The sequence below is a fragment of the Vidua chalybeata genome, chromosome 8 (genome assembly GCF_026979565.1).
Source record: "Vidua chalybeata isolate OUT-0048 chromosome 8, bVidCha1 merged haplotype, whole genome shotgun sequence".
Lineage (NCBI taxonomy): Eukaryota > Metazoa > Chordata > Aves > Passeriformes > Viduidae > Vidua > Vidua chalybeata.
In genome coordinates, this window is record NC_071537.1 from 11,468,382 (window position 1) to 11,495,430 (window position 27,049).

The 27,049-nt window shown below is 40.2% G+C and overlaps 1 protein-coding gene across 1 annotated transcript in view; it reads right to left on the bottom strand.

The window, feature by feature from the left end:
• SORCS3 (sortilin related VPS10 domain containing receptor 3) overlaps positions 1 to 27,049 on the bottom strand; it is a 264,974-nt gene that overhangs the window by 78,306 nt on the left and 159,619 nt on the right. Inside the window, exon 5 of the mRNA XM_053949043.1 lies at positions 17,974 to 18,047. Coding sequence (XP_053805018.1) covers positions 17,974 to 18,047 — 74 coding nt within the window. The remainder of the gene's footprint in view (positions 1 to 17,973; positions 18,048 to 27,049) is intronic.

Sequence of the window (27,049 nt, forward strand, 5' to 3'; positions counted from 1 at the left end):
AATCTCACTAGTTGGAACTCAAGCGCCCTAAGTCAAATCTTCCCATGCATTGTTATTTACTCCCTAAAAATATTTTTCAAAGCGCATTAAAAAGATACTTTTCCTCCTGGAAGAGGGAAAGATAAGCCCAGAACAGGAATGTTATTATTAGTGTCCTGGCTGATAAGAATCACTGAGAGATGAACATTTAGTCCTAGCAATGGCTGGCAGGGGAAAAAAAAAAATCCATAGATGTCCACGTGATTTATGATGCTGCTTCTCCTGAGTTAACCAAGGGGTTGGATTAAAAAGGGACAATGACAAAAGTCAGTTTCTAATTCGGTGAGAGTTGAATTTGATACAGCAGATTGTAAATAATAGATTCCCTCTGAGCCAGCCAATGTTCAGAACACCCTAATGTTCTGAAAACATTTTTATCACATTCTTTTGCCGTTTTCATCCTTGAGGCATCAACAGCAAAAACAGTAAAAATAATAAAAATAATAATTTTAAAAATACAGATGCTCTGATACATTTCTGTGAATCCCACAAAAAGCACAGCAACTGAAGCAATGACAAACATATAAATGTGCTGGAGTTCAGCTAAGATCAGCCAGTGCTGCAAATGTCAGAATACTACATTAGGACCCAGTGTGCAGGTAACTGAACCTGGCACTGCTTGTTAATGAGAGCATCACATTGATAGCAAGTCCATTCACAATGCTCTGAATTGTGGCCAAAAGATACCAACACAACAAAACAAAGCAGCACAGGCAGGGCTTTCATCATTCCACTCACAGTGAGAAACAGTCTGCTCCTTAATCGCTACCATCAGTTTCAGGGTGATCCCATAAGGAAGAAGGGCTGTCTGTTATTGGTAAGGATGCCAGAATGAGCCTGACTTCTTGTGATCACACAATTATTGGGATCAAAGCTCCCCAGTATATGGGTATGGTTAAAAGTGACAGTAGGATACACAGAAATTCCTTTAAAAATCAGTGGAAAACATTACAGTGTGCTGCAGTATTAGTCCCCAATGAATATAGAAAGCAATCTTTCAAGTCCATAGCAGAAGTTTTCTGCCTTTTTCAAATGAGTAGCACTAACTGCTGTAATTTCAGTCATTCAGTAACCACCAGCCTTGTCTACGACATGCCAATAGAGAGAGATGTACATGCTTACCATCATATCTATTCACCACAACTTAATGAAATGGAGTGGTAATTCCAGAACTTAGAGGAAAAGGTGGAGAACACTTTAGGGACTTGTCCTGCAGCCCTTACCAACAGGTTTCCTACTTAAATTCAGCCTTAAATGCACTCTCCTGGCATCCATCCTTCTGGAAGCCAGACACCAGACTCTTACTCAGAGCCATTTGCTGCATCCTGACACACATTTGACAATGTCAGATGGCTTCACCTCGGCCCCTGATGTCCTCTGGGTCCCTCCCCTCCAGTTGGAGGGGGCACTGTATCTCCCCATGCAGCAATGGGGCGAAACCATTCGGCCCAGGTAATAAGAGACATCAATCTGCCACAGTACTATTCATTTTAAAAGGGACTGCAATTAGAAAAACTTGAATATATCCTAACAAAGTCCAGAATACTCATTACCATTGTGCATTTGCATGCACGAGCTCTGTGGATCTACTCATGATACCTTTCACGTGTGCACCAGGGAATGAGAGGGATCTCCTGAAACATGTCATTCTAGCTTGAAGTTCCTTTCCAGTGACATCTACTTGTTCCCTTAATTAGTTTTGACAAGCCTAATGGTTCATTTCAGAATAACAATTAGCACACAGCACACCCCTAGTACTCCTCTGTTCACCAAATAGTGCACTACAAGTTGAAAAGCTCACAAAGTGTTCTTTAACCCAAAAGCAAGACAGGCTGCTCTATCTGCAGGCAGATAACAAGGCTGAAAAGTGATGCACTGGTCATCCTTCCTTCACTCAAACCAAGTTGCTCTCTTATACCAATGACTGATTGCAAAACAGATCCCCAGTCAATGCTGCTTCTTCATGCCTCACCTCACATCTCTTCCCACTGGCAAGGAACAGAGCTTTGCTTTGCATTGCTCTGACTCTTGAATTCAGGTAGTTTTAGTAAATGGTCTCTCATCATTTGTCTGAAGGAGCTTTACATGAAGAATGCAAAAAAGTCAGCAGTGGAAAGAGCAAGATGTAAATGCAGATCCTGAAGCACAGCTGCAGAAACACACACAGACTCCAAAGCTATTCCTTTATCTCTTTATCTTGTTGTAATTCTCCAGCCCTGAGAACTCACTACAACAACCTCACAGGTCTGGCAGCAGCAACAAAACAAGAAGAGACACTTTCACAGCCTTGTATTTTCTTACACTCTGAAGAATATTTGAAGGAAGCACCACTCAATATTATTTAAGCAACTAAAGCATGTTGAGATGTCAGCATCCCCTGACTTATACAACCAAGTGTAGCTCACAGAGTGTAGTGGCTGGGAAAGGCTTTCATGGTGCTCTAGCTAACAACCCTGTCCAAAGGCTTACAAAGACAAGAGTATTGAACACTCAGGAGCCTGAGGTCCTGACCCATGGTCACACAGCTCTGTGCATATAAACTCCAGACAGCAAAATTTAAACCAAGGTTCACAAAATGCACCCGTGTGTGCTGCTGTCTTGGATGGCCATAGGGAGTAAAACAAGGCACCCTTACTGTGAGGAACTGAGCTAAATCAACATACTCCACCATCCCTATTCATTAATCACCCCTCGCATGGCAAAATGCTGAGAGGTTGCAGGCAGTAGTGACAGGAAAGGTCAGATTTTCCTGCTGACACTTTCCCCAACTGCTGCAAAAGCAGTATTCAAAATGTGGAGCCTGCAGCCAGAATTGCAGCAGGCACAGGATAATTTTCCAATTAAGAATTCAAACGACCTCTGAATTCCATTAAAAGGAAGAATTATTACCTTTTTTTTGTATCTTCTGATTCTGCTTTTCCTTTCTGTTTTCATGGTAGCTCTTGTTTTTCACAATATCCTTCCTTCCTTCTTTTCAGAAGAGAATTGTGTGCTCCTGAAAGTTGAAGGATGGACATGATCCTGGCAAGATCCTTATCCCTATCCTGAGGGAAGAGCATTGTGCATGGATGCACATTTACTAGGCCACTCTGCTACTATTTCATCTCTGACTGGGAGGGAGAGCAGCTGATAAGAGCAAGGAAAATTCTGTGCAATATTCTGCCCTTTAACTATTCCTGAAATGTTTCCCTATAAGGTGCTTCATATTTCAAAATAAAAAATGCCAACACAATCAAAGAAAAGAAGAAAACAAAAACAAAGACTCTTCAGGTAACCTGCCTACTTCACACCCCAGCTCGCTTTTTCTACCAACTCTTAACACATTTCCATGGAATAAATATTTTTTGCATTTTTTCCCTACCCATTTTGCAGACACCAGACATTTACATGTGAAAAGGAGGATTGAGATATGTCTCCTCTAGCATCTTAAATGAAACCAGCTGAGCAATTCCAACTGCCTCTGTTGATCCTTTCTCCCTAAACTATCAATTGAGAGTAAGAGATGTTCTATTCCTCTATCTCCTGGTCCAAAGAGTTTGGAGGTTTGAGTTGGTATCACTGAATGTGAGCAACATTTGTGTTTGGGATTTACAAGGTAAAAGCAAAAATTCAGGTTACAGGAGTCAGGCTTTCAAACTTGGTCTGGAACCTGCTGGACTGAGCTTTTTTCCAGGGGTGTGTCTAGTTTCTGTTCAGTCAAAGTGACATTCCCCAGCTTTGAAAACAAGATCAAAACTTTCACAATGAATTGAGACTTCCAAGCTGTTCACTTGGAAACTCATTTTTGCAGGTTGAGATGTCAGACTGAAGGCAATTGCCAGTGTCCACGTAAAGAGACAGAGGAAACAGATGGATACTAACTAGCAGGGTGTTGTACAGTAAATAAGGGCTAGAAACATCAAGGAAAAGGGCACATCTATTGTACAATAATACGTAAAGGGGGAAAAGCTCATCCTCTTGTTGCAGACAACTGCAGTTAAATTAGTGGATGTTGCCAATTAGTCTGATGCAATTTTAATTTCATCCTGCTCCAGAAGTGAATAAACACTTTTGTGTTGTACCAGGCAAGCAGTGCACGTTTCTAATTCATCCAAGCAACACAAGGGCCATGCCCATGTGGCTATATGGAAGCGGGAAATAATTCATTCAATTCCCACTCAACTGACCTGGAGTTTTCCACATGGCATCCTTGCTAAATGACACATACCTTTCCAACAGGTTTCTCCTCTATCTGATAGTGCATCACATGTGTCTGGGTGTCAATAACTGCAGTTGGTTTCAGGTGGTCAAGGCGATTCATGTATTAATTGGTCTGAAATCACCTCCAGCAGACATTAACTCTGGGCACGTAACGGCCCACATACACCCAACCTGCACACAACCCTGGGCCAACCACCATAAACTACCATAGTTAAGAACTATACAAATGTTGAACTGTTGGGGCAAAGAATGTGTTTATTAAACACATAAATACAGGATCATTCTCCGTGGCTGAGCCGGGAGAGACGCTGCTGGATGTGTTAGGACGTGATGGGGTCTCTGAAGAGTTATGGGCAAAACCTGCTTGCACAGCATATTTCAAATGAAGCTTGGGAAAAAAGCTGGGCAGGAAGATACTGTAAGGAACTGTCTTTGCTAGGTCCCTGGAGCTTTCTACATCTTTTCCAGTGCTAATTTCCGTGATGCTATAGTTCTGGACATCGGCAGAAGTAATTGTTGTGAGACTTAGCTTGCAAGATAAGGGAAAAAAATTGCCAAGTGTTTATTCTCAGCTAATTTCTTTTCAGCAAAGGCAATCCTTTTTAAAATGGTCCCATTGAATTTTAAGGAGGTTTTCTGTCGCCCTGTAATTTTAAAAGTTTTAAAGTTCTTTTAAAAGTTTTCTGTGCCTTCTGATGTTTACATATTTCTACTGGAGTTCTCACACACTGTTCATATAAATAATGATTATTTTGCATTCTTCTTTGTGAGAGGAGAGAATTGACAGACTGTTAATTTAACCAGACTGGTTGGCAAGGTGACAATTTCATCCTCCAATCCACTGTCACTTTTAGAATTCTATATATTGCGAGGTCAGAAATAACAGTTACTTCCTTTTACTCTTTTAATCTTAGTGTGAGTGTGTGAGTTATTTCGTGTTGTAGTGCAACAGTTTTCTGCATGGTATCTCAAAAAAAACAAAACTTAAGGTGTTCATGACATCTGCATGTGTGCATACATGCATCTGCCTCCCTGCACCTCATCCCCACTAATACCAAATGTCTAAACCTGTACCTTCCCTGTAAACTCAGTGGATCACAGGCCCCTGAACCACAAAGTTGCTACACACAGTTCTTTCGTGCATAAACCAGACCAAGAAGAGGAAAGAGGTCCAAATCAATCCTTTCCTTGAGGTGAAAACTGGCATTTAGGTTCAACCACATCAACCACCACCAGAGAATCCATTCAAGGCAGCAGGCTCTGCTGCACAGATAATCATTTTTTTCTCTTCTCAATACATAAAAGATGGTACTCTATTTATCACAGAAATTAACATGGAATACCTTTAAAGTATATTTAGCAACAGCAAAACTGCTGTTGCTTAATATTTTTTCTTTTCCCTTTATGCTAACACCAAAACCTATGCACAAATAAGGCTGTGTCTAGTTCTAATCTTAGTCCTTTAAAGTCCTGTGGCATTTGTCCCAAACCTATACCATAAATCCCAACAAATATAAGCACATTCTTGTGAAATATATTTGAAAAATTTTGCGAGTAGAAGGTCAAAGATCCTTCACAGCCTGGTCAAGGTTTGAAAGGACCAGCAACACAGGCAGGGTATGTGCTCCAGGTGGCACCTTAATTTCCCAGTAGTGCCCTTGAAATAGCTCCTTATGGGGCTGAGGCTCATGCAGGGAGTGTGTCAGCTATGCCGAGCCAGCCCTGGTTGCTCCCAGGTGCAGCCCCAGTCCTGGTGCTGAGGAGCTGAATGTGCTGCTCCTGACTCATCGGGGTACAGCTGATCCAGGCTCTGCAAAGGCAGTCCTGAGGGCTTATCTCTTATGCTCATCGAATAAGAAGCCTTTTTTTTTTTTTTTTTTTTTTTTTGCCAAGTCCTAGCAGCATGAACATCAGGATATGGTGGAAGTAATGAAGCATCAGCTTATCAAGTTAAGACATCACTTTCCTGAAGGCCTCTCCAAGCCTGAGTGCAGGACACACCATCAGCTCCCCATCCCATATGCATACAACACCAACAGTGCTGCTTCAGAGAGGGCATTTCTAGAGAGGAGGGAGGGGATTTTCCTAGGGTTTAGAGGTCTGCAAGTTTTAAGCACAAGGGTTTGATTCTGTTTTGCCTTCTTCTGGAAGGACACTTTTTTGCAGGACAATTTCACTTTCGTTATTCTAAATTTCAATTCCCTTTAGGAAACAAGAGTATTTTTTTTTTTTTTTGCATTTGCTTAAAATTAGTTTAGTGTCTATTATATTATAAAGCCCAGTTAATTAATTTTTCCCAGTGCTTGGCTACCCTCCTATGAAAGTCATGTACATGGGGAATTGCTATAGATTATTGCTTTGCTTTTTCATGAAACATGAATCAGCCCTGTTTTGGATAATTTTAGAGAAGCAAAGTACATGCTCAAAGACCCCTCAGCTTAGCCTGGCAGTCCTGTAACCTAATATTTCACTGGGGGGTTACTCCTCTCCTTCAAAGGAAATGTTTGTAAGACTTGTAATATTCTTTCATTTGTTTCCTAGCAGAAGTATCTTAAACATGACCCATTCAAGAAATGTTTTACATCAAAATAAGGATTATCAGTTACTGTGTGTTTAATTGCCCTCATTTCTACAAACATTTTCTAACTGTACATATGACATGCTGTCTGAAATGCTAAGGTTTAGTGATTCATCTATTAATAGAGGCCTAGGAACAATAAAGTGCCTCCAAAAAGCTTCTGAGCAAGAACATCATTTAATAAATGAATGCAGCAGTAGATGGATAAAAATAAAGCTCAAATTGTCCAAAGAGGGGATGCCAGTATGAAACTTGGCACAGACAATATGTATAGGATTTGCTGATGAGCCCCACATGCCTATGAACATTGTACATTGTATTAATTAAGGAAGAATGAGTCTCTACATTCCCTGTTGCAGAATATTGTGAAGAATCACCCTGGGATAACATCTAACATTCTGGAAATGAATTTGTGGTTCATTTCATGCATTTTGGAGAAAAGCAATATGAAAAAATAGATTTGTTTCACAAATTTTTTGTGACAGCTGTTTCTCTGCATTTCAGACACTAACCTGAAGAGAACAAATAGCTTATTTCCCTTATTTCCTTCTTTGACTTCTAGCCATGAGCCAGAAAAGGAATAGGAAAAGAAAGGAATGAAGAAGAAAGGTAAGGAGAAGAAATAGAGAATAGAATGAACTACTCTGTTCTGGACCAGCAAGCATAAATGCATCAATGTGTCTCCTTGCCCCCAAAAAAATCATACTCAATTAGCTGCTGAGAGAGAGATGCTCACTTGTCTCAATACCGCAGGAGGAAAAGACAAAGAAGCAGGAAACAGAAAGGATTCTGGCAGCAGACAGATATCTAAAGACACAGCAAGTCTGTGTGGCTATGATTTGTAAAAGCAACCGTGTCATGAGGTCAGCAGATTACCACAAGTTTGCATCCAAGACAGAAGCATCCTCACAGGCAGAATGGAGATTAATAAAACAGACACAGTCACATGCAGGTCTCTGTCAGTGAAAGAGCAGCACTGCAGCAGGAGAGACCAGAGAAACCAGAGATCTTTTGTGGGACCTTTGCTCTAATGTAGGCAGCTGAACAAACAATAAGGAGACAAGGTTGCCCAGGGGGCAGACACACTCCCAGCTCTTCACAACAGCAGCATCCCAAAGCATCCCCATCCCAAAAGCATTACCCTGATCAAGTGAGAATGCTCAGGCAGAATGCTGCAGTGGCAGTCATGTCAAGAAGCAAAGGTGTATGGTCAAGCTGTAGGTAAATCAAGAGCTTCTCTTTGTTGGGTTCTTAATCTGTTGTTACAGAGGAGCAATAAAAGGAAAGAGAAGTACAAGGCCAAATGAAAAGTAATACTCTGCTGATTTCTATCCTCAAGGCGAATTCCAAAGTGCCAGCGCACTGTTCAAATCTAATGATTTGTAGAAAGAAAGAAAAAAAAAAAAAGAATTCTGGAGAAACTACTGCAGACCTAGAAATGGCTTTGGGGAGTCACTATTACAGATTGCCCCTAAAATCAATATTGTAATGGAACATGTCTCCTTCACTCAAAGATTTTCAATCAAGACCTGAAAACCAAAAATACTGTGAACAAAAACTAAGAATCTGTCTGTACCCTCTGGCCAAAAATGTGACAGAGTTTTTGGCTTAGTTTTCTTTTTTTTTTTTTTCAATAAAAAACAGGATTTTCTCCTGTGTGAGAAAACCCAGATCTACTGAAATCAGCTCTGAAGTTTACAGATATTATTTATTATTTCTTAAGTACTTGCTGGCAGACACAGGTGAGTATGCTTCTCTCTCAAACTCAGGTACAGAACTTCTGATATTCCACTAAACATGGAAATGTTCACCTCTCATTTTTATTTCCTTCTGCCCAATGGAGAACAATTACCTTGCAAGATACTTACAGAGCTACGATAACTACTGCTATGTCCTATTCCAATTAACTTACTACAAATATGCAAGTGAAACAGCATCACTCACTGGCTTTTCATCATTGTTCTCTATATGATCAGCAAGACACAACTTACTGAATCAACATTATTTAAAAGAACCTGTAGTGCAGCTAATAAGATTCTCCTTCCTGTTCTTACATTCTGATGTAGCTTCATGCTCACTGTGCTTAACAATAGCAAAATTAAACTCATCTCATTCTACAGAGGAGACTCAGGGGAATGCCAGGGAATGAAAGAATGGGAGTTTCATTTTCCTCTCTTGCCGAGAATGAATTCTGCCTCATATAACTGCTGATGAATTGTCGTTTTAAGAGAGTTTGTTAATTTACAACAAGCAGAAGGTATAAAAACGGACCTCCTTATCTTTAATGGATGTTATTGAGCAACACAAATGGTTCACATTTAAATTAATGCAGAAACATCTTGTCTGTGTTGCCATGATAAGACTGTTCTTTTTGAGCATGGGCTCAACTTCCTCTGTTAAATAAAACAACTGGTTTTGTTCAGTTTAATGCCAGGCAAATTTCCAAAGGTTCAGCAGCTGAAGTCTGTTCAGGGAAATGAACTGGAATTTACCTGGATCCTTCAGAGAAATGAACTTGAATTTACCTGGGTCCTGCCTGATTCTTTTTGAGAAAATCTCTCTGAAGAGAGGTATCTAGAGGTATCTTTGAGGTATCTTGTTTCAAGTAAAAATGGTCCCTGATAGTGCTGATGTACTTGTTGAGGATAAATCCTCTATTAGATTGCAACTTCCTCCACTGCAAGGATGTTTCCAGCCCCAGTTGCTGTAAAGAAACAAGAGCTGTAAAGGTGCATTTCTTGAAATCAAATGGCCCATCAGGGATGAGGTCTGGGGCAAAAGGAGGATGGATCCAGAAAAGATATCCACTCCTGATGCCTGTTTGTGTTTTAACATTGAATGAAATAGCCAGAAAATTATGTCCGTAATGAGAGTATGTGAAAAGGTAATTCCGAAACATCTCAGAACAGTAGTGATTTTAAAAGAATTCCCAAATATTTATCTTTCAGTCATCTGAAAACAAGAGGGATTCTCCCCCACATTGAGAATTCACCCATTTTCCCAGAAAGGGAGAGATTAGTATGATATAGAACCAAGGCCAAAACCTAACTTGAATTAAAAAATAAAAAAAAAATTAAAAAGTGGGAGACTATTTCTTGCTAGCCAGAATGCACAAAATATGATGCTATTTTCAGCCTGGCAGCCTGGATTTTGATTAGCTTTGCCAAGCTATGACATTATGGGAGATCCCCCATATACCTCAGAGGAATGCATTATTCAATATATTAATTAGAGGGCTGGCTTTCATCAATGCTTCCTACAAAGTGTCACAAAGAATTACTCTGGGACTGTTCCTGACAGGCTGGAATTAATTTGTGTCTGAGTTCACGTGCATCAGGAGAGCCAGGATGAAGTCAGGCCAGGCAGACTACAAGAGTCAGCAGTGCAGCATTTCAGCTTCCAACACGGCCTTTGGAACACAGTGATAGAACACAGGACTTACTTGTTTTGATGGGTTTTGATCTTTTTTGTTACCTTCTTGCATGAGAAGAAGACAGATCCTCCCACTATGCACTCTTCAGACAGACACAGCACTGGGACCCACTTCAGGGATTGATACAAACTGGGAGAAATATTCAACAAATTCTTCCTTAAAGCATTCCTGGTCTTTCTTACTAGTGGTTCATCTAGTCTGCTTCAGTCTCAGATACTCAGTCAAAGAGAGGGTGGAGGAGATGGGGTTATAAAATTATCCAAGATCAGCAATGGGAGAGGTAAGAGAAGAGACTGGCTCCTGAGAGATAAAGAAGACTGACAGATGAGAGACCAAAGCCAAAGGCTTTTTGATGGCTGAAAACATTAACTGCAGTGCAACAGGTGACATATAGTGGTAGGCATTAGATTTGAGCCAAATGAGCAGAAATATTTCAGCCCTTACTTTCTGAGGTCTTAAGGAAAAAAATAACTGCCAGCCACAGAACGTTAAAGACATAAATGTGGCAAACATTGCAAATAGTACTAAAATCACAACAAATCACAAATTCTTAAAGCCTGATAGTATTTATGTAACAACATGCACAGTTACATTAGTGGAGAGGGATAATCCTTCCTTCTGCAAGATATGTTGCGTTTCTCAAGCAAAAAGAGGTTAGAGAGAAAAAGAGGGCAGTTAGAAAGAGAAGTCCTTCAAAGACAACTTATTCCAAAATTGCCCTTCCAAAGGACATACCTTTCATTGAAAGAACTCATTCTTGCTGTGATAGCAGCCAGAATTACAGAGGTGTATACATAATGTGACACTTTATCATGTGGCACTTTACTTAGGGTTCACTTATTATGTAGTTGATGGGTTTTAAAGGAGAATTTAAAGTGCCTAAAATTATTTCCCTTCATAATCACACAATCAGACACAATCCTTCTACCCAGAATGCTTTTAGTAGGTTTTTCTTTTTTTTTTTTTTTTTCCTCGTTAAAAGAGTTTTGAGCCTAGGCAGCCTGATTAGCATGACATCCACGGGACTTCGTAAAAATGTCAAACATTTATTTTCCTAGGAAAGCAGGCAGTAAGGAGAGGGGCACCACACAATACTAAGGCATCCATCAGTTAGAGCTTACATTCATGGTGCAAGAGATTAGTTCTAACAAGTTTCCTTTGTAAGATAAAGTCATCAGTCAGCATAAACATACACCAAACCTCCACATATCTTTGGTTTTAGTCCCAGAAACTAGAAAATAGTCTGTAATGCTTCTCCAGTATTGTACTATGGGTTTTTTCCACCTTCTACAAAGATGCTTTCCCACATCCAACTATTTCCCACATCAACTGTTTCTGTTGATCTCTCACAGATTTGTTTGGACCCAGAAAGGGGAACATGTGTTCAGAAAGGGGAACAGTAGTTTGAACATTACACTGACTAATGGAAGTCGTAGGGTCTGTGCAGTCTCTATAAAACAGTCCTGCAGCATTTCCCTAGAGACAGAAGGTGAAGGATTTTCCTGTTTTTAGGGTCATTTAGGTTTTTATTCTCTTAGATATACATAAAATCTCTCACAATGTCCCTGGAAGAGCACTTACCAATCTATAGTTCAAAACCAGGATAGGATTATGTTTAAGATAAAATATCACACACTTTGTTTCCCTGCTTTAATTTTTTTAATCATATATTGCAAAATGAAGTTTTAGTCAAATTTTAAGATTACTTAAAAAGACCATCCAAAAACTGTCAAATATTTTACAGTATTCTTTCCTTTAATTTTTGAGAGAAATGTTTTGATAATGTTGCCATGAATTCTAAAATATCTTTATTGACTTGAAACCTTTTCAACAAAATTAAACACTATTTCAGCCAATAAAAAGTATCCACCTCTACATCCAGGTTCCAATTATATCTCTGTCACTGAGTTACTGTGTAATCACAAGTTAGTCACCCACAACCTAACATTTGGAAACACAAAATATCTATAGTGCCGATGGCATTAATTGTAGGCACACAATATGAAATAAAATGCCTAGCCTCATAGTAGTTTCACTTTGCCCCTTTTTAAGTGAAAAGGAAAAAAAAATAGGTTTATTATCACCATGGTGTTGTAGTCTTTAATTAACTAATGTGACCTTGCAAGGGAATCTTCCAATATATGCCAAGAACTTATGAGAAAGTCTCATCTCTCCTGAACTCTTATTATAGAGCTTGAGGCTAGAGTTTGAAAATGTTGTCTTCAGCTTAGTACAATTCATGGTCATGGTGGCTGGAGTAACACATTCCAGATTTATATTAGCTTTACTCTCCAGAAGATAAACCTTCCCTGGGTGTTCTTGCTTATGGGGCATGGGAAGCAAGTCCTTTACCAGAGCCAAATGAGTCATTAGCCCAAGGGAGGCTCCAGTAATAGGCACCGGGTACACGCCTTGGTGATGCTCGTAGGTGTCATCCATAGATGCCAAACTGGAGTCATTCTTTTTATCCATAGCTCCATGTATGGTATGGTTTTAATTCTGAAAAACTCTAATGTGGGATTATTTAAGAGTCAATTTGACATTTACAAGACTATGTTTACCTAACACTAAACTTGGCTGTAAAAAATCAGGCGATGTTTCCCCAGCACTGTGCAATGACACCATCTGGCAGTTAATGATTAGTGGGATTTATAGGAGAGGCAGGCACATATTTGACTAACCACTCTCTTTGCTGACAAACTAGGCAAGTAAAGGTAATGTCAGCTGTATCCAAAGGTCACTACTGGAACTTCTGCTGAAACAGTCTGCCTGCACCAAAATTGGCACTGGAATTAGGAAATATCAGTGCTGTCACAACACTGAAGAAATAAAAATAGACACAAATATCTGTGTGAAGGTGGAAACCCCAAAAAACAAACAAACAAACAAAAAAAACAACAAAAAAAAAAGCCCACAACAAGGAAAATGTTTCCATATTCACCACTTTATATTCCTTAGTGATGATGTAAGGCAGAAACAGGAATGTGTTCTCCAAAAAAGAAAAGCCTGGGGAGACCCTAAGAAAGGGTGTTAGTGGCCAAAGGAATATAGTGCTGTCCTCTGCTCAGGATGGTGATCCTTGTGTCTGCTCAGCAAACATAGACAGGGACTCCAAAGACAGACGGACAGGGGATATTCACAGATGTTTAGCTGTTTGGTCAGAAAACACTGGTCCCCTTGAGAAACTCTGTATTTTAAAGAATTAAACCGTAATATGATAAAAGGATTTTATATGCCACTAAAGCACCTTTTCATTATCTTGTACCCTCTAGTGCTCTTAATCTACCGCTGTAGCACTTCATATGACTCTATTTGAGTACTTCACCCACCACAGTCATCAAGGTGCTCTCCTATTCCAGTCTCACCTACAGGGTAACAAGGCAAAGCCACCCAAGGTGACAGGGAAAAGCTGTGGTCCAGCAAAGTGCTTGGTGAATGCTTGGTAACTAAACCATCCTGCCCACCTGCTTAGTCCTGGTGGACTAGTTCCTAGTATGCTGCTGCAGGAAAAGGCAGAGGTAGTAAAGAAAAAATACTTAAGGACAATTCGAGTCCTACGAATGTTTATCAGGAGAGCAGTATTTAGTCAGCACAACAGACCATGTGTTTTACAGGCGAGGAAGCTTCCCCAGCATTTCTACAGTACAAAATTGCTTTGTTTTTTAATATCCTCCACATGGTAGCACAGGTGTCTAAGTTACAGTGATACAAAATGAACAGGGCCCAGAGGGAGCTGCAGAAATGTGTTCTGAAAAAAAAGAACATTGAGTAGGATTTTAAGAAACTTTGCACCCATGCTGGTTCCAGTTATCTTGATTGATCTTGGAATTTCTGTATCACATTAGTGTAAACTCCCTATTTCCAGTCTTACAGGATCCTAAGTCATTAAATTCTGAGGCCAAGGCACGTGGGAGCCAAATCTGGATGCCTGTACACACATCAAGTAACACATTCTGTTCAAGCTCTGCCACTGTCATCAGTGGGTGTAGTTAACAAATGAATCACTACTACCAAAGTAGAGAACTCAAATCCTAGGTTTTTTTATAACTGTGCGTGGCCCAGGGGTGAATCTCAGCTCATGCACAAACTTTGAGCAGGCTCAGGAACTGATGAGAGATGTCCCATGAACTGTTGGGCATGCGACATCCATAATGAATGATAACACAAAACTACAAACCAGTGAGTAACACCAACAACTATGACTGAGGAAAGAAGCTGAAAGCAAGAGCCAGGATACAATGCCACAAATCAGGATTGGAGCTTAGGGCTTTGGTTTTGACCAGAGGAGAGCCATCACAGATGCTGCCTGCTAGAGCTACACCAAAAAATGCACAGAGTGACTTGTATTCCATGACTAACAGAGAGGTTGTGCTTACTCTGCTGAGGGAAAATTCACATCCCAGTCTCACAAGCTCTGAAGCAATCATGATTCTCTCCTGGCCTTAAGGTCTCTTTGTGTGAGGTCTCTCAGGGAAGGTACAATTATTCAGAAAGATCTCAGAGAGAAAAATAAGACCCTCCTTGTCAGGCTGACTGATCACATGAACCGGGTGAAGTCTATAGTCTTCACAAGCCCATTCAAAGCAGCCTGAGAGATGAAAGTCATGTTTTGAAGGCAAACACATTCAGAAAAGCCTACCCCAGATAAAGCCAGCTGCATTCCAATCAGATGGAGACCATCCTATTTCATGAAGGATGCTGACCTGTGCCTCTGCTAATGAACAATGCAGAGCAGCACAAAAGAGCAGCTTGTCTCATTTTGGCATCTCCCTATCATTACTATTTCAACTTTCATGGAAGTTTTAATTCAGAGGTTCAATAATGTAGTATTTGATGGACTGATGACAGGGACAGTGATAGGCTGGTGACATGGCATCCAGAGAGAGAGACTGACAGATTCAAGAGGCGGGTCTGTGAGAACCTCATGGCTCCAGGAGAACTCACAGCAGCTTTCAGTAGCTAAAGAGAGGGAGCTTTTACAAGAACATGTAGCAATAGGACAAGAGTAGTGCCTTTCAACTTAAAGATGGTAGGTTCAGAATAGATAATGGGAAGAAGTTCTTTATTGTGAGTCTGATGGGACAATTGAACAGGTTGCCCAGAGGCATTGCAGATGTCCCATTCCTGGAAGTGTTCAAGGCCAGGCTGGATGGAACTTTGAGCAAGATGGTCTAGTGGAAGGCGCCCTTGGCCCTGGCAGGAAAGTTGGAATTAGATGATTTTTAGGGTCCTTTCTAACCTATACTATTTTATAGAAGCTTTCTGAGCCTCTACTCTGTGGATGTAAGCCACAGAGTAGTGGCTTACATCCCTCTGAAACTTGCAGCTATACCCACTTTTCTCTCTCTTTTTTAGTGCACTAAAAAGAAATCAACAAATTTTGGAGGCTAAAATAGTTTTTTGCATTTTTTTCTGTACAGATCTTACAAGCCAGAGCTTGCAAGCCATCACAGTTTGCAGCTTTAAATGGAAAGAAAGGAAAAAGAGAAATAAATCAACTAAGGAGAGTTATGTTCCACAATTTCAATACCTCTTATCCCTGCACTATGGATTGTTTCAAATCCCTCCCACTCTGGGAAAAACCTGATTCACTCTCTTGGGAAGCTTATTCTCCATGGGACTCTGCTGTTTCTGAGTGGAATAAAGATTTCTAAGTCTATATCTTATGAGTGTTAACTACAGAAGACTTGTACATTTCCTAAGAGAAAAAGGCACCTGAAACACAGACATTATGTAATGCACTGCTAAAAAACAGTGTTCAAGCCATGCAGCAAAAGACAATGAAAAAATAGGTAGACTGTGGAAAGCAATACACATTTGGGTGTCAAATAGACAAACAAGCAATTTCCATTAACCATTATTATATGGAAGCAGAAAATAAGGCACAACATCACAATCTGTCCTTTAAAAAGAGGTTCTGCTTTTCTTCCCAAGTCAGCTTAGCCGTTGCATTTTATCCTCCAAGAAAGCCTCTCCCCTAAGCCCACTTGTGTTATTTGAAGGATAGGGTAAAATTATTCCAAGGACCAGCTATTCTGCTCTACAGAAGGATACACCTGGAGAGGATCCACACTTGCCTTTGTCATGTGCACCCAGCATGAATAGTGAGATCAAAGGATTTTTGATAGTTAGGCCAATCATCCACCTGCCACCCGAACCAAGAGAGAAAAACAACTTCCTTTCCTACATTATGGAATTGTCCTCTGTCCTCTGCTCAGGATGGTGATCCTTGTGTCTGCTCAGCAAACATAGACAGGGACTCCAAAGACAGATGGACAGGGGATATTCACAGCTGTTTAGCTGATTGGACAGAAAGCACAGGTCCCCTTGAGAAACTCTGTATTTTAAAGAATTAAGCCAGTCTGTCTGTAACTTGGACAGACAAGGTTCTAGACCACTGATATATTTTGCAGGTCTGTGTGACTTAGAAACCTTAAAACTTTCTTTCCTCAGTGTTCAAAATCTTCTCACACTGTCCAGATTCCCCAGGGACACTAAGGGAAATCTCTAGACCTGGTGCCAAAAAGTCAATGTTTTAAATACTGGAGTCTAAAGATGTTTAGAGAGATTTCCAGAAGAATGTAGATAATTTGAAATGAGGAGTCTACCTCCACTGTAAGGTGTGGAAATACTGAAAATCTATAGATATTTTGTGCCTGGATTCCAGAGGCTTTCAATGAGGTGCAAAAATTTCTATGAGAATTTGACTCGAAGATACAGACTCTATAGATATATAGACATAGATATGTATAATGCTTTTTAATTGGGAGTAAATTTTTAAGTTTTGCAAGTCCTTTTTTTATTTTTAACCATCCAAAATGTGACTCTCTGGTTCCTTAATATTACAATCTTTTTGGGTCTTAAGGACCAGACACTTTTTTTAGCTATGCACAGATTCAGTAAATCAGCACTTCTACATGTTCACACACACCCCATCATCTGGCATATAGTAAGTACAGCATTAAGAATCTGATTCAAGCCCCAAATCCTAAATTCAACTACAGAAAAACTAGACTTTTCTTTTTTTCTCTAAAAGTCAATTCTTGAGCCTTTACATGCAGAGAAGTTTGGAAAAGAGGCATCTGAGATGGCTGAGCCTGGAGATAGGAACTAAATTTGTTTCATCATCTGATTTTAAGACACTCTTCCAATTCGAGAGGTTGACACTTGGGAAATGAGAAGGAATTGAGTCACAAAGCAGATTTTTAGCAAACTGCAGATCTTGGGCTTTCACTAGTCACTATAATAAAACTGGCTCCTCAGAGAGTGATTTAATGCAGAGTGAATCATCCCTTCTCACCAAGATTGCATAAGGAGACTGGTCAGAGTGGCTGGCTCTGCACAAAGACTGTGTTCTAGGCTAAAGTAATTCTCTCAAGGGCTGAAAATAGGAAGCCTAATGGTCACAGGTTTGTCACTGAGGCACTGGGCAGCTCCTCTGTGTTACTCTAAGCAGGTGTACAATGAAGAAGCAGGAGTTTTGCAATTATCAAAAGACTTGTACTTCTCCGTAAAAGACACCACATTTTATCAGATGGGAAGTACAAACATGGAGAGTATTGCACTGTAAGGTATATTCTAGGGACTGAATTTATGGCATTGTTAATGAACAAAACCAAGGGTATACTTCATGTTCAGGTAAAGCAACCAATCCCTTCAATTAGATGCCCTTCTCCCCTCCGTGACCTGCCCAAAGCAAGCCAAGCCAGTGGCCCTAACTCACCAGTAAAACCTGTTTGGAGTGACCCGCTCGTGCATGAGCTGCCATTTTCTTCCAAAGTCCATGGAGCTGTACAGCTGGAAGACAGAGAGAGAAAGAAAGAATAAACTTTGAGGAAAAAGAAGGAAGACTGTTGCTAGATAAAGTATTTAAATCAGCTCAGATTAAAGAACATGAACGGGTCGTTCACAATAATTATACACAATTATCGATCACCCTCAATGCCACGGGAGGCTAACAAGGCAATGTCTTCCCTTTACTCTTAAACCAGACTGGGTTTCTGAGAATCAAAAGCAGGTTGTCTCTTCCCAAACCTTGCCAAACAACTTTGTGCTTCCAAATTTTAGCTGTCAACACATTCACTTTGACTGCCATATAACAAAGCTGGCCATTCCCCTGGCTTTTTTTGCTTAATAGGAAGCAAGTGACATATAAGTTCCTAGTATCAAATACAATGAGACAAATCAACATGACTCTGATGAGGTAGTGACTCTGTAGTCAAGGTCATGCCATGATTTGTTTTTATGGAATAAATCAGATCTCTTCTGTATTGAAAAGTAAGTTGCTCCTAATTTATATTTTCTAATATTGAGAACGAGGTCTAAATTTTCAGGAAAGGTAGAAAACAACCTGCTCACTAGTTAAACATCAAAGATAGTGACGTGACTCTTTTTGGAAGTAAAATTTTCAATATAATGATTTTTTTTGAGTCTTTCTGGTTAAGAAATGACACGGCTGTAATGTAACCAAATTTCTATGCAAATCCACACTGAGTTTCAGACATATGTTTGCTTCATGTATATTCTGCTTAATACCACAAACACCATTCTCCATGTAACTATTTTCTTATCCACAATGCATCCTCTCACAATCAAAACATATATAAGCTCATTTTCTCCAACTATGAGCAAATTTGGTTCTTCAGAGAAAAAAAATATGCTTTGAGAAATAACTACTATGCTTTAGCACTAGATCACAGAGAACTAAATATCAGGCAGCATTTTGATCAGGATTTCAAATAAATTTCATCTGATATATATTCTGGATTAACAAAACAAGGGTTGATTGCCAGCTAAGGAGGTAGATAAGAGAACTGAAAAAACGTCAATGTTTGTAATAGCCGAATTTAAGTCCCTAGTGGGAAAATGCTATCATTTGAGCATGAGATTCTGCATTGCATTTGATTAGAGTAACTGAATTTGCAAATTGTAAGCAGGTCCATGTTCAGATTGGAAGAGTTCACAACCTAGTGATGTGTCCTGTGGCACCGCTGTGATGGAAGGCTAAGAGTGACTGGGAAGGTAAACCACATGTGCTCACACTGAATATTTGAACAGGCAGCATCTTTGACCACAGAGATGCAGCAGCCACATCAGAGCTGGACCACAGATCAATTTAGAAAGATGATTGGAAAGGGCTGTTTGAGCAGTGTCCAAAGCCTGAGGCAGTTAATTAATTCTTGCTATGTTTGTACTCATTGACACAACCAAATCACTGTATAGTCAGCAAAAGAAAGTCAGAAACTGAAATTCAGACTCCATCAAGTATCTAATGCAACTGATATGTGTAGAGACAAAAGAATCAGGTATTTGCATTTATGCCAACAGGAATGCCAGTCTGGCCAGTAACAGCTCAAGCTGCCAGTAAAACACATACAGAGGAAAGATATGGAAGTGCATCCTTCAATCTTCATGTCAAAAAGGGCTCCAATTATGTAAACTTCAGCCAACATCACTGAGCTTGTTGTAAGAAATATTAAGGAAGATTTTCTGCCCCATGTTCTTCAGGAGATCAGATATTATCTGAATATTCTAATTTGGCCATATTTCTTTAGCATTGTGTCTAGATAGGGTAACATACTGCTCTTAAAGTCCACAGCAGCCAGACTTCCTCTGCTTTTCAGGTGATTGCCTAAAAAAAAATATGATAGAGTTGTCTGCCCCAAAAGGAATTCTGTGTAGATACAAAACAAAGCAACAAAGCATCACTTGTCTTTTTTAATTAAAGGAGCCAGGAGAAGAGAATTCTAAATTTGAGATTAGGCTTATGAAGTCAGCATCAAGATTCAGATAACTAATTCTCAGAACATACAGGTTTTTAGAAGCAATAACTGGGAATCCACACTCAAAGTCAAAATTCTACAGTGCTACGACTCTGCCCAGACTTCAGCACAGTTCCTGCCAGGAATATTCCTTGAGTCACTGGACATAGTTTACACATACAAAGACCTCAGCACAGACCGAGTTGCATCAGCTGCATCAAACAACTTGGTTATCCTCTGTATGTCCTGACTACAGGTGCAAGTTAGCCAGGCTTCAGGCAACTTAGTCCCAGTTAAGTCATGCTCACAAGCAAGCCCAAGTGGGTCTAGCATCCTGATTGTATTCTGCAATGGATTAACCATTCTCACCATGAGAGTAAAGGATTAACAACATACAGCCATTTCCTTCGATTCTCTTTATCTTTTGCCCCTGGCATTTCCTTTTCTTCTGCAGCAGCATAACAGCAGTAGCTACAGAAAGCTCAGTGACATGAAGCACAATCTCTTTCAACCACCCATGTCTCCCAGTGTCTCTTTCAGGGAGCATCCCACTCTGTATCAAGTTAAAAAACAGAGACCAGCTATTGGTCTGGGGGTTTTTCTTTCTTTTCTCTTTTAAAGCTCAGACTGACTGATGTCAGAAGGATTAAACTGAAGTTGCAGCCTTTATGTGATTTCAGATAAAGAGATAAAGAGGATATTATTCATATCAGTATTTTTTATTTATTATTCACCTCCTTATTCTGGGCATTCACTTCAAACTTTAACCAGATGACTGAGTCTTAAAGCTGTATGACAGAACAAATCCCTAAAAGGCCTCTCCGGCCCAGTTCAGTTGTAGAGTATTATTTACAGTTGCAAATGCAAAGGTTAGTGTTGAATAAATAAATAAAACATACAATAAAGTGATTTCTAGTATGCATTAAAATTGAATATATACATATATTTTTTATCTCCCTTCATGGGAGAAGACAAGCTTTAGAAAAGACAACAAATGTAGTGGCAAGTACAGCAGAATTCAATATAAATTAATTTGTCCTAAGGCTGAATACTAAGCAAAGGAAAAAAACTATGTAGGTATGGTGCCAAGATTTTCCTATCTTAAAGCTCTGCTCTGGCCCTTTAGTGACGAGTAATCTCTGGCATTTCCACCTCCCAGAGCACTCCAACACAGTACTTAAGAGGGGTGGACTCCAGTATACCCTGGGGGTGGTATTGTGAGGGTATCGTCCTTCTGCAACCTCCTTCTGTCATTTGACTGACTCTGATGACTGAAAAATTAAGACCATCATGAGTCTTCACGTTTGTCTGGGCTGGTTTTGTCTCCTGATGCAGCTAAAGAGTGGCATGCAGAGGGTCTGACTCTGCCTCTACTCAGGAGTCTAGTCAGACCTATCACTTACAACAGGAAAGGCTGTACCATCAAAAAGGTAAATGGCAAATATTTATCCAAACAGCATCACGATACTCCCCACTCAAGGACTGTAGCACCAAACATGTCACATCCACCAACACAGCCCTGCAGCTCACCAAGAACACAATCTGTGTGAGGAAAGATGCTGGCAGCCCCAGCGATACCCAACTTTGTTTCACTACAGGCCAGACCTTAACTCCTGCTTCTTTTGCTCAGCACAAATCTGAGTCATAAGGATTTTATGTACCACAGGCAGAATGCTTAGTCTTCAAACTCTAAGAACAGTGGCAACATTTTATTTCACACCAGCATTATTTCCAAGTAAATTGGCAAGCCCCTTAAAGAAGGAACTTTATCCCTGGTGTCAGATTCTGTGCCACAGACACAAGCAACATGCCAGAAACACATTCAGAACTACAGAACTATAAAGAAATGAGCTATAGATACACTGTGTTGCATGTGAAAAATGCTGTTGCAATTCTCCAGTACAAACTCTCAGGGTGACACATCATGTTGGCTGGCTTGGAAGATCTTGTTCAGGGTTGTGGGTAATTTGGTTTGGGTGTTTTCTTTATTTTACCAAGGAGAGCTAGCACAAAAAAAAAAAAAAAAAAAAAGGTTTTAGGTTTTCCTGGAAAAGTAAAGCTTCTCAGAACTGGAACAGCATAAGAAACTGGTCTGCTTCAATTCCAGTTATGGAGAGAATAGAGAAGAATGAGCAATGAAGGAAACACAGGAAGACACTCAACCCCCTGATGTTAGTTATCCATGTCCAAGCTAGTCACCAAGGCTCATCTTTAGACAGGAAAGGCACTTCTAAAATTCCTCATTTTTCAAGCCTTAGAATCTTCCACCTCTCCTGACAGACACTAAAACAGCTCACAGTGACTAGTGCAGAAGGAGATGACCCCACCAGAGACACATGATTTGGTTGAGATGGATTTCATTATCTGCTCCCAGGCTGACCTGCTCGGTCTTCATGGGGGAAGCACACAGAAGAAGGAAGTTTGAAGGCAAGCCCAAGAAAGACCAAGCATACAATATCCTGGGTACACTCCATCACTGCAAGAAACATGTATAGATGTCACTTTTAGACTGAAAAGCAATAGAAAACAGGCCAAAGAAATTCACAGATCTTTGATATTTATAGACTTTTATGTATACACATGTGAGAAGGTAGGCACCAGGAACATACAAAAAAGCCTGTAAGCAAATAAAATCAAATATTATTTCTTGCTATGAAATCAGGTCTATCAGCCTGAGAAAACATCTGGTGAGACACTCCATAGTTTTCTGCCTGCCAGTCATCCAAGAGTGCAAATGATATCAGATAAAGTGAGGAAGATCAGCTGAACTACATGCATTTAGAGGAACAATTCATTTATTACACAAAAAACTATACTTCCTCCAGACAATATATACAGCTGAGGATGGAAAGATGTATTCAAAATAAATACATCAGGGTGAGAGTGGGTCTAGTGGTAATAACTTGGTAGCAGCTGACACATTATGGAATAGGAGGGTCAGATTAGCCTGGCCTGCTTGGCCTCAGAAGAGCACGATCCCAAGCAGTAGCTCAGATTGCTTACATGAAAAGATGGCTCTGATCCCAGAAAAGCACAAAGCAAACTAGCACCTTCTCAGCCAGAGCTGGTGGGAAAAATCTAAAAGATGTGTGGAGGGTTCCTGCCAAAAACTCAAATCAGGGCAGAAGAAAAATAAAATTAGGTCAACATTTCTGTAGGAAATTATACTGCATGCAAAGGATAACTCAGAAAAGAAAGTCTGTTGCAGGGTCTTAATTTTTTTCTACAGAAGGAAAAAAACCATTAGCACTAGAAAAAGATTAAAGGCTCAGAAAAAGTTGCAAATTCTCAGAAAATTCCACAGTGTATCTTTTCTCTACAATTCTGTGTTACAGATAAAATTGCAAAAGAAGAAAGGTGCCATCATTAATATTTCAGAAAGGTCATTCCTAGAAGGAAAATGAGCTGGAGGAAAAATTCACAATACTTTTCAGTCTCTAGAGTACAGAACAGATAAGCCATGCCTGACAATGGCCAGTTGAAACAGGATAGATTCAGTACAGCCATGAAGACAGCTACTGGTACCCCAGAAACATGCCCTACTTCTTTAGCACTTCTTCCATCCCTGCTTTTCTAAGGACAGATGGATACCTCTCCCTTTCACACCATCAGTGTAATGTTTAAACTGTGGGGTCTATGGAAATCCTTTCTCAGGTTCTCCTGAGAGGCAGGACATGTTACATGCAGTACTGTAGGTACAGGATTCAGGTCTAAAATACTTCAGTGTGTGGCTGAAACCAGGTCAGGAGCAACCCTTGCCATGAAAGTGGCTTTATGACCCACAGCAGAAACAGCTGCACTCAAAGAAAAATTTGGGGTATTCCTCTCTTTCTTCTATTCCACTATTCCCCTCAGTCTGGGCCTCAGTGAAACACCCCTGGAGTGTCAAGAGTTGTCATTAGGGACACAAACATCACCTTCAAGCTGATAACCAGCTCAAGGACTGTCTGTGCTTGCTCTTTCCAGCCCCTCCAAGGGAGTGGCCAATCCTCGCCACCTTGCAAGGAGAGGCTCCAGTGGTACCGAGATCTGAAACTTGGAAGTGCTTCTGGACCCCTAAATAATGGAAAAAAAGAGCTTATCCTTTTCTTCTCTTGTCACAAGCTGCCTGGAAACCACAATTCAGGTAAGGCACCCTTGACAGCTCCACACTAAACAAGCTAAAAATAAATCCTACGTCTCGAGCCAAAAGATTTGTCCAACAGGTTGTGGGGCTGAACTTAGTAGAAAGAAGTCTACCAGCACCAAATTTATGGCCTTTGTTTACACAGAGCAGTAAAAACTAGTAATTGTAATGGAAACAAATGGACCAGTTTATCTCTTTACTTTGATTTCCTTTCCAGGTGATTAAAAGCTGAATCAAGAGACCTCATTGCAGCCCAAGGTTCTTCTCTAGCATTGCACAGCCAGATTGTCTTAAGTATGGAAAGAGAATATGCCCAGGCTGATGCATGTCTGAGACTCACCAGAGCTGCTCGGTTCCCTGCAGATGTTGTACAATAAATGGGACACTAGAAACAGGCTATTTTGAAAACCAGGCAAGACAGAAATTAAATACTAAATACATTTCCATCATCTGTCTCATACAGAGAGGAAAAAAAAATAGTAAAGGTTTCTGAAGCTGGGAAGTGGGGTTTTTTTTTGCATTTTAAGAAAAATATTTCACTGACTTGTCAGTTACACTAGGTCTTCAGGCAAAAGAAACTCAGTCTCCATCCCACCACAGTAAGACACTGGTCAGGGATCTTCTGCACAAAGACCAAATGCTTTGGAAAAGTCTGACTTTGGGATGTAATTGTACAGCTCAATTCCAACCTGGTTTCTAATGAAGCCAGACAGGTTAAGACAATACAGTGATGTCACATTTCATGGATAAATAAATGCTTTCACTCAATGGGTCCACTTTAAACCTGATGCTGAAAGCAAGACTTGGTTCTCTCTGCTTTGCCACTACATCTCCAAGAAAAAGACAAAAGTAGATTAAACTGGTGAAAAAAAAAAAAAAAGTCAATTTAAAAACCTTCACAATTCCATTTTTCCTAAGCCATATTTGGCACCAAGCACACTCAGCCAAAAATTTGGTATTTCTGCCAAGAGCAGAACATCTTTTGCTCTTCTACCCCATGATTGGTTTCTAGTGGAACAAGAACTCCAGATACAGTGCAACAGGGAGCAGTGTCACAAATCAGTATCACAAAGAGATTAAGGTATGTTTTAGCCCTGGGTGAAAAACAAGCTCTCTTTTTTTGTGTTTTTCCCCCACCTCCAGAAATGCTAGAATGGTGCAGAAGCAAGATGAAATATATTACTTCCATTTTTTTTTTTCTTAAGCTGAAAATCTGGAGAAAAAATATGTTCAATTTGGTCAATCAAAACACATTTCAATCATTTCTAAGGAATTTAGCTTTAGCAACTCACAAAAGGTACTATAAATAGGAATGCCATTTTAAGGGAAGGCTAACTTTTCTGATTGCTTATTTATTCCTTTCTCCATGAACTTTTAACCATTTCAAAATCAGCTACAGACTTTGAGGGAGGACTAAAGTAGAGAACAGAAACAAGGGAACAATACTGGGGCCATGAAGAGATCAGAAGAGGATGGAGATGGCAGAGCTGCCTCCTGCTACCAGAGGCTACAAGGTGCACCAGGAGTTATCTTTACCAGAATTTCTTCCATTGGCATCCAATAGGCTCAGCCAGAGGCAGAGGGAGGTTCCAGGTTGCTCCTGTTGCCCACAAAGGCTGCTTCACTACTTTTTCCCTCAGATCATCTCTTTAACATTCACAGAAGACTGAATCACCTCTAATGGTTGCTGTTTTTTTCTGTCTCAAAGCCAGGCTGATCCCTTAGTCCAGTTTCTTCAGCTTAAAAACCATCAGTCAGTGTTGGGTCTGAGGTCTGTGCTAATTGGATCCACCAACCACGGGGATGAAGCCAATGCTGCTGTGTAGGTCAGCCTGCACTGAGGAGCTCTGTGCCCTCCCAGCCCAACAGGAAAATTTTCTTTGCTCCTGGGGGCTTCATATTGCAGCCCTTTAGAAGTCCCTCCTTACACTCCATCAATGGTTATACTCCAGAAGTTTAACAATAAGGGGAAATAAATGTGAAGCACACGTCTAATGGGAAGATTTTTCATTCAAATGTGCTTTATTGTGTGATATATGCCTTTAATTACAGTGCAAGCATCTGGGTACATTCATTGCTATTACAGACCAATCCTTCATGTTTATTGAGCATAACACTACAAGGGACAAAGCAGGAGAGGCTGAGGCATTAGCCAAAGTGGGACATAAAGCTACAATCACATGCTTGGCTGTTCCACTCCTCCTTCCTTTACCAGCCCTGTGGCACTATTTGTAGGTTAACCTCTATATTTTACTGACCAGGATTTAATGGCAGAGGGATTTTTTCAGATTAGTGGAAGAAATAGATTTCACACCACCAAACCACCTTCTAAATAAGATTTTTCTGATTTATTTCTTCATGTGGAAAAAAACATTTCTGAAAGTGTGTACATGGGCATTAATGAATAGGTTTTGAAACTGCATTTAGAACAGCATTTTTTTCTGAGATGTAGTCATGTAAAAATACTTCACACAGCTTGAAAGAAATATTAGTCTGGTTTCAAGCAGTATGTGTCATTTAGGCAAAATTAAAGCAATGTATTCTGCCCCAGTTTAATTTGTATGTTATTTAACACACACACACCTGCCACCCAATGCAGTTTGCCATTTATCAGCATTTTCACAGACAGGGGTGGTTACTCAAAACAATTCCCCAGTTTTTGTGACCCACCACCCTCAGACACTGAGCAGGCACACACCTGAACACATCTCACCCTGGGTGCAGTTGCCCATTCCATTCAGTTCTCATCTCATCAGCTGAAGAGCAGCAAACCTCACAGGTCCTCAGTAGCTGCCCCCCACTTCTCAGAGAGTTGTATTTCTTCACAAAGTCAGAGCTGTCTCTCAAACTGTCCTTACTCTTCTACTCTGTTCCCCCCATGAGAGCACTGTGCCCCCTCAGCCTGAGGCCCT